This window comes from Hippocampus zosterae, chromosome 17 (assembly GCF_025434085.1).
Source record: "Hippocampus zosterae strain Florida chromosome 17, ASM2543408v3, whole genome shotgun sequence".
Classification (NCBI taxonomy): Eukaryota; Metazoa; Chordata; class Actinopteri; order Syngnathiformes; family Syngnathidae; genus Hippocampus; species Hippocampus zosterae.
In genome coordinates this window covers 7,245,233-7,258,741 of record NC_067467.1, presented here as the reverse complement: position 1 = coordinate 7,258,741, position 13,509 = coordinate 7,245,233, and the positions used below count along the sequence as shown (strand labels likewise).

Here is a 13,509-nt window from a genome sequence, read left to right as displayed (position 1 = left end):
AAAAGTAACAGATAACGAGCAAAAATCCCATCGCTGACCATCCGCATAGGACCCGCTCTTATTTGCCATTTTAGTCGAGCGGCGAGGTAACGACACCCCCTTGTGTCGAAACAGGAGAGGTGCAAGAATTAAATCATTTTATGACACGCCTTCCCAAGTCCCAACAACGCGAGGTTCACCAAATACATATATTTTCAAATAAACACAAATTTTAAAAATATGCATATTACATTACTGTTTCAAATTGTATATATATATATAGATTTCGAGCAGAAGGAAGGGAAACTCAGTCGACACACCACGGGATACAATCTTTTCAACACATTTGATAACTAGTCTTGGTTGACTTTAATCTGAAAGAACGTGGGGGTGGCGCATTCAGCCAAATTATTTTTATGTCCGTATCCTACTTCAGTTTTTTTTTCCATCCCTCAAGGTACTGTACTAACTAGTCAAGCTGACAAAAGCAGTTCCACCCCAGTGACAAGACAATGTAAAAGATGCAGGATTCATTTGTAGCAACATTCACGTCAACAACGGTGACTAAATCCATATCAGATGCTTGTGCTCCAGTTATTCCTCACACAAAAAGTTGTTCCTCCCTGCCTGATTGGCTGCGCCTAAGCTTCAGACCCGACAGAATTTTCTGCGCGGGTGAGGTGAAGTGGTGCTCTGCAGGAATGGCCCTCGGAGAGTGACACAACGCCTTCCTCTGTAAGTCAATGGGGCCGTTCACGCTGAGGTCGACCGCGGCGCGGGTCACCGGCTCCAGTCCGAGCATGTACTGCACAACATCCCGCGGGCTCAGAGGAGGAACGTCCTCCACGCCGCCGTCCAAACTGCGGGGACGTCTGTGCGTGGCTCGCTCGGGGGAGGAGCTGCGACTGCTGTCTGCGCTTCCCGGAGGGTCCCCAGAAGGCACCGCGGGCCGTCCGGCGTCGCAGCTCTGGTCGGAAGCTCGGCCTCTCGGGTTGTGATGGCGGTGGTACTTGACGGGCTGCCTGGTGAAGCGGTAGTGTGGCTTGTCTAAGACAAAGTCCCTCACCGGGTCGTGATGAGTCTTGCTCAGGGCTTCGCTCATAGCCAGGACTGGGACACCAGGAGGAGAAAAATATGGTTCATTAAATAAAGTCAATCAACATTCAGGTTGATGCGTCAAGGCTCGATGCACATCAGGCGAGAGAAATATACAGTCGCCGCCTCATGCGCGCACGCCAGGCCATTGATCCTCGCACATATAACCAACTTGCGACAACGGAAAAACTGTGATGCCTAGTGTTCCTATGGGGAAACAGTGTTTTTATGCTGTATTATTTTTTTTTTCATTTCTAGCCAAAGGGACAGATAAATTATAAATACTGTATAGTTAGGTATTACTGTAAAACACGATATATAAACATACATACTTACATATACACACACACTCTTCTGGATTATAATATATATGCATAGCTAAATAATACATCTCCATAAATGCACGTGTGTACAGTCTATCTATTTTCAACAACACCCTCAAGTTGGTGAACAAAGTTGAACCCTGTTTGCGAGAGAGCCCCAAAGAAGAACTGAAAATGAACACTTGAACACACTCAAACAGAAAGAGTAGAGGAGGACGGAAGGAAGTCTTACTTAACCACAGAAAAGTCCCGAAGCCAGAAAAAAAAGGAACTACAAAATGGGCCAACAAGAGCAAACCACTAAGCGGATTGCAAGCTAGAAGTGACTGAAAAATGGACCACAGGACAATAATAATAACTTCTAGAAGCCAACTGAGTTCTTATTCATGTCTATGATCTATGTCTCTAGTCCCGCCTACCTGCTCTGTCAGCGGCTTTGGGGCTGAGCTGATCCACTGCCTCATTGGATGAAGACTTGTCAGATATATAACCTTCGCTCGACTCCCTCTTCATTCTTTCGCTCTGTTGGAATGACACAAGTTGAGTGGTGTGCCATAATGATGTTAGATTCTCTTTACCTTTACCCGGTAATAACTGAACGCTGACGTCCGTTATGACAAGTTGTGGACAAACGACTCGCTCCAGTCAATGGAGCATTTACATTGTCAAGAGGCTGTGATATTTATTTTATTTATTCATTTATCTCAAAATTGTTAATCAAAATGTATTTGTTCATTTATATCATCAAATAATTGGTCAATGGATGGGCAAGTACCGGTACCATGTATCAGAATCGGGGCCAATAATAGTTTTTTATCGGTGCTCATGGAGGCTGCCGATACCGGCCACTGAAACTTAAGGCAAAGAATATCTGACATCGAGTAAGTCCTCCTCAGCAGTCGTTGGAGCGATACCACTGCGGTTCGACACATCTGCCCCAAATCACTGGCAGCTCCCCTAACACCCAGTGACGGTTCTACAACTGTCCAGGATTAACTTCCATTTTACATGTAACAAGCCACCAGGTGTCCAAATACTACATCTCATCTTCCTGGAAAAATGTCAAACCAAAATACCAAGTGTGACATAAAAGAAATGAAACAATACAAAGTGCAAGCAAAGCAGCAGCTGTCCAGTGAGTTCATCAAAATAAAGCATCATGAGACTCTTAAAACAGCAGCTCCCTTAATCCGGTTTGAAGGCTCCGCTACAAACTGAGCTTGTAAAGGAAGACATTGAAAATAGAGCTAAATAACGGCGCAACTTACTTCGAGTGAGTAAGGACGATCCCTGGAAGATGTTCCTTGTTCTGGTCGGGTGTCCAAGTCCCCATCCAGAGTGTAGGCGCGTCTGGGAGGGGTCTCCGGAAGCGGACCTGTGGGGGCCGGAGGAGGAGTGGACGTCCTGACTCTGTGTCGGTGGATGAAGACTTTGTCGTGGTGCGAGATGAGGAAGTCCACCAGCAACGCCTGGTAGGTGTTTTCCTGCAGGGCCACTGCCGGCTGGTCCGTACACACAGGGGGGCGAAGGAGAGTCGGACCGAAGACAATGCCCAAATTGTTGGAGGACATTTTGTTCTCGTTGTTTCTGGAAACCCTGCAGGGATAAATGGAAGGTGCATGAAAAAAACCTACTCATGCAGTCAAAATGTTGCGAAAATAGTGCATGGAGGTCCAAAGATAGGTTTGTACTAAAACATTAAAATCAGGAAAATGAAAAAAGTGTAATATGCATGTCAGGCCAGTAGGTGGTAGTGTCTAATTGTAACAAGGGGCATTGTGCTGCTGTATTTTATTTAAATCTGAAAAACAACTTCTTTATTGACAAATACAATAAACATGCTAAAATAGCAATTTTTTTCATGCTGTCTGAAACAAGTCAGTAAGTAAACAAAAGCGGAGATGACAGTTTCATTTTTTTAGTGTTAAGACAAACTTACTTATGCAGATGGAGTATGAGGTGCTCCAAAGTGTTATAACGGCACAGAGGGAGTTTTTGCAATAGCTGCTGAAGGCTACAAACAACGTCCGTGAACTCGTTGGTGTCTTGCGTCGAGTCCCACTCGCCCACCTGCTGGATGCTCCTCCCCGCTGTTATGAACTCGGTGTAGAGTTCAAACGTCAGCAGGGGCTCCGGGAGCTAACTTGCCAAAACGATAAATGGTAAGATGGAAGAAATGTAATTCAGTTCTTCTCGGTGACATACGTGCCGTACCTCCTTGAAAAAGTGCTTCAGGATGCAAGTGACATCATGTGGAGACACCTCAGAAAGGTCCACGTCCTCCTTGAACTCCTCCAAGGCCTGGCACAGCTTCTGGACGCGAGGCTTGGACCCGCTAACCCGATACACCCCCTTAGTAGCAACACAAAACAGTTCATAAAAGACAAATGATACTGATAGTGTCTGCCATTTTTTTATTTCATAAAACACCTGGGAACTGTTTTAAATTGTAAAAAAACAATACCTGCAAGGAGAGCGCACGACTCTCGATCTCGGCGGTGCATCTTCGCACCACAAATGGGACGTCGTCCGGCGTGTGGCGCAGCAGCAAAGACAGGGGAACACCAAACACCTTGCCCTTGTTGATGTCGCACTCCATCTGACACACCTCCATGCACTTCCTGTGCAGACCCAGGCCGCACTGAGGGCGGCAGAAATGAATAAAACCACCACCGGCGTCTCCTTTCCAAACGTCTCGCTGACGCTAAAGGGACACCCTACTTCCTCGCATTCCACGCCGTTGACGTAAATGTAGTTGTCGCACTGCTTGCATTTCACCATCTTGTTCTTCATTTTCTTGAGTCGGTGAGTTAGTGCCGCCCGGGATGGGGTGCGAACTTTGACCTGCTGGTCGTCGAGGCACTCTAAAAAAAAAAAACAATAGGATAGACACATTGCGTGAAAGATAAAACTCACTGTATGATCCATTCATCCCTCCCTATAATTTTTTTTGCACTCAGAGAAAAAAAACGCATGCAGATTTGAATCCGGAACATCACTGTGATCTACTGCCATCATCAAATGATCTATTCGATTATATTTAATATAGAGCAGTGATAGACTCTACCTGTCCTTTATCTGTGTACTCTATGTGTGTGTAGCAGAGGAAACGTATGCGCAACTAATTTTCAAAGTGTCATGTGGCGTGTGAAAGAATCACTGCCTAAATATAGATCATGTAACTTTTTAGTATAATATATTAGCATGTAATGAGGACGCCATGATACTCTATGTTCAGCTAGGCAAGAAGCGGTAGATCACAAACCAGATTCAGATGTCACATCGCGGTCATCCATATCATCGGCAAGCAAGGTGTATGTTCTGTGACCTCTCCTGTGACAGTGAGCTGCCGCGGGTGGGAAAAGACAACACTTCAGTCATGTTCGGACATTATCGAGGATAAATTAAAAGACATTATGCAAAGATGTGATCACCTGGGCTGGACAGTGATTCCAGACTGCCACCGACGCTCTCACTGTCGCTGAAGCCAAATCTCCCTACCAAGCAGCAGACGCATTTAATTTTGTCATTCAAATGGAGGTGAGGAGATGTTTATGGATGAAATGGAGACTTACTGGAGTCACTGGGTTGTCTGTAGGGACTGTCGTCTGTGTGAGGTGAGGAGTCCTGCAGGGAGCTGAGAGGGTTGCTGGTTTTCCTTTTGTTCCTAAGACATATTTGATCATGATTAGTTACACAAACATGTGCATGTAGGTTTTTTTTAAATCAATCAAGGGGCCACTCAAGAGTGTGGCTGAGGGCCACATGAGGCCCTCGGGCTGCCAGTTGCCCATCCCTGATAATATTTATATACATGATAATATATTTTTAATAATGAATGAATCACAATTTCAGTCGAAATGGATATTAAAAAGTCCAAACGTGCAACAGGTGAAAATGTCACGCTTGTCTTGTGCTTAATACACACAGTCATCATTTCTCAGTTGTGGAACTACAAAGAGGACTGCTTCTTCCTTACCGTTTTCCCTGAGGCACATATTCCTGAAAGGAGAAGATCTGCAGAGGAGTCTCTTGGCGCCGCCTGCTCCGTACGTACATCAAGTAGGGCTCGCCGGGTTCCAGGGAGCGGCACGTGAGCTCCAGGTTGTGATAGCCCAGAGGAACCGGCTCTGTCTGTTGCCGCTGGTAGTAGAACATGTTGACTGTGACCTGCCGGACGCACGGGGACCGCGTGAGAGTGAGGACATGTTTCCACGGACGTGATCGTACCGACCTGCTTGAGGACCGTGTCTCCCTGACAGATGAGTTTGCGGGTGTGAGAGATAATTCTCTCCTTGACCTTGACTAGCTCATCCTGGTGGATCTTGGCATCGTGCACGCACTGTCTGTAAAATAGCTCGGACTCCGTCACCTTGAGCACACGATAGATAACATGAAGTGCATCCAAAAACACATGGAGGTATTTTCAGGATGGCTGCTCTTGCCTTCGTCTGAGCTTCATCCTTGGACTTCCTCCTCTTATCCAGAGTTTTGATGCCACCTGGATCGTCCACGGTTTTGGCCGTGATAGCTTTGGCCTTCTCCAGCTCGTCACAGCGCTGTAAGTATTGCTGACGAGACTTTTTCAGTGCAGTCACCGCTTCGTTCTGAGTAACACACGGATACGCATGCAAAAAAAAACATCAGATTGAATTTGGAAGGAGCTGAAATGGGCTGCCATTTTGGACACCGTTTTGTTGTGTATTGACGTCGAAGTAAATTTAAGATAACATTTTGAGGAAAAAAAAACATGGGTGGAGGATGCATGGCTCAGTGGGTAACGGGATTCGAATCTCAGTTAGGGTGAACGGAAACAGTTTGACCGACTGCTGCTGCTAAACTAGGAAGTCGTCCTAATTCACTTACCATCTTCCTCTGCTCCTTCACCCACTGCTCCTTGAATTCCCGTCGCCACTTATCAATTTCATTTCTCTTGGCAGCCAAGGCCTTTTGGAACAGGAGACGGTGGATTAACAACGGTAACTTTCAGGAGACAACACGATGGGGCTCTCTCGTAGCTACGCAAACATTTACCTGGTAACAGCGGTTTTGCACAAGGTCCGAAGTCTTCCGAGAGTTCAAACTGTTCTTCAGGTCTTCTTCGAGAGCCATGGTGTAGATGTACTGTAGTGGCATTGATTCCTAAGCGAGAGGAGACAACTATGGATTGTTTCTCCTCAGCACAGGAAGAAGCATAATTCAATAAAAATGGTGTTACCTGTGCTGCCAAATTGGCTTTTGCTGCTTCAGATGTCTTCATGACATTTTTGGCAAATTCTTGTTCTGTCAAAAATCAAAATCCAACATTTTATCATTTTAGCACATATGACACACAGCAGTGAGCAGAGCGGTGTGGGGCATGGCAAACATCGTGCACATCCATGGATTAAAAAAAAAAGTATGGAATGAAGAAAGCATATTTTTAGAGACTTTTTGTCATTGCACAGGTACGTGGGCAATTGTTTGGCCACTTGCGATAAGACCTTTGAGTTTCATTAGACTGATATATTTTCATAATGACTTGAGCAATTTGTGCCAGTGTTTGTTCTCCAGAGGCAGCGTGTCAATTCTCACAAGCATGCTCCACTCTTCTTAATCTTCCCTGACAAATCCTTTCTGCGTGTGAAGCATCCAGCAATCATTTGAATTTGAGATGAAAGAAGAAAAAAAAACATTGTTACAGAAAATGCTGTAAAATAGTTTCACATAGACATCTAATCTATTTAACGTCAATAATAAGTGAATTAATGAGGGCAAAATTATCTCATATACAAGTTTGACAACTTCATTTATTTATATATATTCGGCCCATGGTTTGAAAATCAAACAGCCAGTTGTCCCACTGTTTTTGTCCACCTACGGCTCCGTTCCCCGCCACGCACTCACCCAAGTTGAGCTTCTTCTCCATCCAGGCCAGGAGGTCTTTGGCATAGCGACACCACATCTTGGCGTACTGCAGGGCCGTCTCCACGCCATCCTCACAACGGCACAACGCCAGGTCAGCCTCGTGGGCTGAGAAGGAGTACATCAGCATCGCGGCGGGGCTCGAAAAAAAAAATAATAAAACACTCCGAAAAAAAGCCCACTCGGAAGGCTGGAGGACCTCCACTCAAGGAAGCAATTTAGTTTCCCGAAGGTGTCGCTATACTGTTCACTTAGTCGCCCGACATTAAAAAAGCACTTTGCATCAGGCAGATGACACAAAAATGTTTGAAATTAGTCTGACAGGGCATTGACGCGGCAATCCGCCCCTTTCATTCCTCACCCCCCCACTCCTTGTAATTCTTCCTCAGCGATTCACACAATGTGAAGGACGATCACACGGCTTCCTGACCTCCAAACACACTAACGGAATCCAGTTAGAATTCCAAACATATCCCCCCCAAAAAGGTACTCTCTCTGCTTTTGTCTCATTTGGAAATCAATATCTCAAGTCGATTGTACTGTCGGAGAGGTGAAGGATTAGCTCAAGTGAACTCGGATTGCAGGCAGTGACGAGCTTCTCAGGTTGGCCACCTGCCCAGTAACAGTTTGGACATGGCATTTAAAGGGCTGATGGGTAATTAATGCCGGCCAATGGGACCAGGGTATACACAAAAGGCTGCCAGAGTTCATTTTCCTTGGGCTCACTTGAAATAATCCACAAAACCAGGAGGTCTGCAGTAATATATTTCGGTATTATATTGTGAAATTGTGTAGTATGGATGAGTGTGCCAACACTACGAAAAATAAATACAAATTAAAAAATGCACAATTTTATGCTCCGACTCCATTGTATATATTTTTAAAAGTCAAGTTTCAACAAAAAAAAGAAGTTTGAAATCAATTGGGTTTTAACCCTTTGAGACAAGGGTGCAAAAGTATGACACCCATAAAATGTGTAAAAATTGGCCAAAATTGTACATTCAAAATTTCATAGGCCACTTCCTGTTGATTAGTCAACCACCGTGCCTTGTATTCAAAACATTTTTTTAAAAATAATATGTAAATCCACATGGGACGATTTTATCTTCAATGGAATCCTTCTGTCCTCCATGGATGAATAACATCTACCACCTTTCACAAACAAAAATAAGCACAACAATACAGTGTTGCATGATAAAACGGTGGCACATGCAGCACAAAGACTAAACGCATCTGTGCGAACAGCAGTGACGCAAACACCCTTGAAGGGGAAGCGCTGTCGGTAGTGCAGACAAATGCAAACATGGAGCCAGAGGTTGACCACAAAAAGAAAGTTAGCAGTGAGACGCGGTTTGGAACTAAATGCTGTCACGCGCTCGCCACCGCCACCTTCCAATTGCAACCGTGCGGCTTTTCCACACTCCCATTAGATCTGCTCATCTCCGGTCTCGCTCTTGCAGCCCTCTGCAGCGAAAATGCGCCATGTGTAAATGTAGTCCTTGCTTTTCTTGGCCTTCTGTTTGTGTTTTCAGCCAGCAGACCTGCAGGCGTAACACCTCGATGGGAAAAATAGGCCAGCTGGCTCCTGCTTAATCTGCAACCTAATCTTGTTACCCCGTGGCAATTACAACTCAAGGCAAGATACTGTATGGAAACGGGCAACAGGAAAAAGAAACTTGTGGGACGAAGGGACAAGGAGAATATTTTTGCGAACGTTATCATATTTATGCAAGCTAATGAGACTAACAACTTCCCATATCAGAAACAATAAATCAGAAAGATGCCTTACCTGATGAGTTCCCATCACCTTCAATGGTTACACAACGCTCCTAAGGAGAAAATGTAATAAATACATGTATTTGTATAAATAGAAATTCACACACACACACACACACACACATATAATATTTTTTAAATACTGAAACTAATTTGAAAAAAAAAAAATCTGCAAACATACGACTCTGCAGGTGCCGAACTGCGAGTATGCAGGGTCGACTGTATATAAAAAAATATATATATAATAAAATAAAACCTTAAAATAATTAATTTCTCACAAGGATGTTATACTGAATAAGGCTGAATGACTTTGAAAAATAATTTAATTACAATTTCCCCCTCAATATTGTGATTTCATATGCAATTTTTTTTTCAAGGTCCTTTTCCCATATATTTTTTTAACAAGCAAAAGTAATAAATGATTCTGTATTATAATAAACAATGAGATTCATCATAAGTCCATAAACGTTTTGGTCTTATATGTTAGCCAGATGCCAATGCTTGGACTTACAGATTGTTCGTGCTCCTCTGCGAGTTCTGGTCTCTCTCCAGTGATGCATTCGGAAGTGTCAGACAGCAGATCGTCCTTGTCACTGAACAGAATTGAAATACACGTTCATACAAGTATGGATACAACATCAAAACAGACTTTTGGAGCTCAATAAGAGACCAAAATATTAGAGTAAGTATCTATCTCAGTGAAAACTATATGAATGCATACACCATAGATTGTTGTGACAGGGCTGTGCATATTTTTAGCAGAGTTGACCCTTTGTTTGACTCTTACTAAAGTGGTGGTTTGTAGTCCAAAATTAAATTAAAATTTACAGTTTCAAACAATTGCATCATACCCACTCAGGGCAGTGATTAAATCTATTTTGAGAAGAAAACGCTGAAATTTAATACACTTCACTGACAGGGATGGAGCAATTTGTACTGTAATCACAGGATTGTTTTTTTTTTTTTTTGTAAAAAGTGAAAAAAGAAAGAAACTTTTTCCACCATTAATAAGACCTATATAGCCTGTACAACTCTACTGAAAATAAATCATTTTGAGACGGGGATAAAAACAAAAAAATCTTGGTTGCATAAGTGCGCACACCTGCTTACAATGGAATGTGCAGCTGTTTCGAATTGACCAGACACATTCAAACTCATGTTAAATTAAAGTCAGCACACACTTGCCACCATTTAAAGTGCCACTTACAAACTTCAGATACATTTCAGATGTTCTAGTAGAATTTTACAGACATTTGTTTGTTTTCGAGCAGACACTTGAGTGTTTGGCACATACTGTGAGCTCTTTGTAACTGGTCATAATTCCTTCTACCTTCACTAAGGCCTCAGTTCCATCCAAAGAAAACTAAACACTGCCACCACCAAGCTTTTTTTTTGTGGGTATGGCGTTCTTTTGTTAATGCAAAACCTTCAGGCGTCTGCTAGAAAGCAAAGAAATGTCAGGAAAAGCCCGCTAGAACAGCTGGACTTTATTTGGGGTTCAACAGAAGCACATTAAATGGTAGCTGTGTGTTGACTCCCATTTCACATATTTTTTAATGTGATTGATTAATTCTAAACACAGCCACATCCCAGTATGTAAGTTTTGAAATGATCTTCGTGGTGTGGTTTTATATCAAAAACTAATGGCATTTGAACAAGGCTGTATAACTTATGACTACTGTAGTTATAATATGGATGGGAAAACTAGCACTTACATGGGGATAAAAGATAACTCAAGGTTGTCAAACTCTCTGAAGATCTCGCTGTATCGCTTGATTTCACATTTCTGCGTCGCTTTGACGATGTCTGAAATGAAAAATCGAAACGTTAAGGAGGAAAAAAACAGAGTGGCACTCGTGATGTTTTTCATCTTCTGTTAGGTGTGAGATTAAGCATTCTGTACATCCAGACACACAACTTCCTTCTAAATAGCAGAAATGGGCTCACTGCTGGTCAAACCACATTATTGCAGGGAAATGAAAAGCTGTAAAACCAACAAAGAGGTCATCAAATCATAACCTTCCCATGAAAACCACATTACACTTTAAAATTAATCTCAAAACGGATGGGGTCGGGGGGACTTGCATGTATTGGCTAAAATATGACTTAAACATTTAACTGGCACGACAAACGAGGACGAGACACACGTCTGCTCATTGGCCAACCACATCCTGTTTGCAGTTGGTCCCCTGACACAGTTCTGCATTCACAATATAGTATATCTCTTTATCTTAAAAAAAAGTGCAGAAGGTGGAGATCGAGCTCAACTCAGATTGCTCAACCCCCCACTAACTCGCTTAATGTATTTAATATCTGTGTCGTATATTTAATAATTTTCATCACATGAAAATGTGGATTAAAAAAAAAGAAAAGCATAAGGTGAGGCAGACAGTAGCCTGCCTCACTCAAGGGGGCACAAATTGTCAAATCAGGTGCGCAACTACAAATTCGCTGATTTTGGAAAAAGAAAATGGCTCCAAATGAAAGCCAGACATGGAAGCCAAATATTGAACATTTCTCAAAACTGGACGACCGAGCGAAATGGGATCTATTGTATTTGCTAAAGCGAGATCAATGTTAGAGCTTTTCAAACCGGGGGCTCGAATTGTCAGGACTGCACTATTAAAATTCTTCTTTTTTTTTTTGCATACCACTTATTCAATGACTATAATAATGTGCCTATGTCAGTGCCTCACCAGCCACTCACTGGTTTGTAGGCCCTCGATACGTTATTGCCTTATTAAGGAGCGACACACTTATTTTCAACGCACTGCTTTTTACACATTAGATGTGATAGCATAATAATTTTGCCATTTGGTTATCTTTTTGTGCAGGTACAGGACTTCACCGAAAATGGGTGCCTCCAACCAAAATGGCTGATTTCCTGTTCAGTTGCAGGCATGGGGTGATTGAGACATTTTTTATGCGCCCTGTTAAGATAGACACCTCAACCCAATTTTGTGTTTATCGGTGTAATTGGTGTCCAGGGTTAATTTTTCCAACTTCCCAGGGGGCGGTACTGAGTGAGTTTTGGGAAGTCTTGTCAGGGAGCCTTCAAATAAATCAATTTTCATCATATCAGAAATATTTTTGACCATTGCTGTTCGGATCACTCCGAACAGCTCAAAAGAAATAACTACAATGAATAAACAGCATCAACTCAGCCAAAATTGATTTTCAGGAAGTTAGTCCAGCTCTGACAAAGAGGATGTTGCCGAGCGCAGCGCAAGGAGAAGACAGCAAAGTAAGACTACTTACCACACGGGTAAACATCCCACAACGTCATAATGAGCATTCGAATTGAAACATAGCATCTTTCCACTCACCCGCGGGCGGAGGGGACGCACGACCCGACTCTTGATCCTCTTCCATCTTCTACACCTGCAGCAGTTTGAGCTCGGACCTCAACGGCACGCGCACATCACATGACCGTCGTGGTCATGCCACACGGGGGTGGGAAGCCTTCCCAAAAGGGATCGCAGGTGCGCCGGTTCGAGACGGCCGCTGACTGCATCTTCCTCTCGTTGCAAAAGGCGAGTTTGGCCTGCGGGTGTAATAGGAAGGGGAAGCGCAGCTCGAGGCCACACCTACGTGAAAGCACTTGCGTGTGAGATGAGTCGATACAAAATACGACATCTAGCGATCAGTCAGTATGCAAATTCAAGTTTTATTGCCGTCTCCGTGGCGATGAATCGCTCAACACAAATGCAGTGAAAGGTTGTCGAATTGAGTGTCTCTTTCAGGGATAGCGGTCACTATAGTGGACATCTTATCATGTTATGAGGTTACAGGGTTAATGATTATGATCTATAAGTGCGGTGTGTGAAATTATAAGGTGGGCTGATTGCAAACTTTGGAGGGCTACAGACTGTATAAAGCCCAGGAGCCAGAGTTTCCCCACCCCTACACTCACATTGCTTTCTTAAACAGCAAAATCAAGTATGTAATATATTCAGCTGTGAAAGAAAAAGAAAAATATGAACACAGCTTAGTTGAAAAAAAATAAATTAAATAAAATAATGAAATTTTAGTAAAGAAATTGGGAAAAAAACTTAGCATTATTTTTAAAAAAGAACATTTTCGACTCGGCATAGAAAAGAATGTGAGAAAAATGTTCAGAAATAAAGAATAAGACAGTCAGAAATAACTCATAAAAAAACAAGAAAAACACCAGTTTAGTTTTTTAAGAGAAACTAATTCAGTTTTGTCAAAGAAGAAAAGGAAAATGTGCGTCGCTATGTGAAAGAAATGAAGGTGCTCGTTACTGTTATAAAAAAAAGAAAATTTGAATAATCTTAGAAAAAGGCATACTACTTTTTCATAGAGTTAAAAAGTTACTTTAAATGACTCAAATAAATAAAAAAGACTACTCATCTGGATTAATAAAAAAAGAGTAGGAAAATGTACTGCGCTAAGTTAAAAAAAGAAAAAG

General features: G+C 42.7%; 1 protein-coding gene across 1 annotated transcript; it reads right to left on the bottom strand.

The window, feature by feature from the left end:
• Positions 1–30: 30 nt before the first annotated feature.
• On the bottom strand, positions 31–12,813 carry gmip (GEM interacting protein). The gene is made up of 21 exons (XM_052048406.1): positions 12,404–12,813; positions 10,793–10,883; positions 9,589–9,670; positions 9,091–9,130; positions 7,284–7,409; positions 6,616–6,680; positions 6,432–6,539; positions 6,264–6,344; positions 5,843–6,004; positions 5,632–5,769; positions 5,377–5,567; positions 4,973–5,064; positions 4,832–4,894; positions 4,663–4,743; positions 4,119–4,261; positions 3,862–4,038; positions 3,612–3,749; positions 3,337–3,536; positions 2,666–2,993; positions 1,817–1,919; positions 31–1,089 (listed from the first exon to the last, which is right to left on the bottom strand). Exons 1-21 carry the CDS (start codon positions 12,447–12,449, stop codon positions 581–583), a joined length of 2,964 nt encoding a protein of 987 aa, XP_051904366.1. The 5' UTR covers positions 12,450–12,813; the 3' UTR covers positions 31–580.
• Positions 12,814–13,509: the final 696 nt, after the last annotated feature.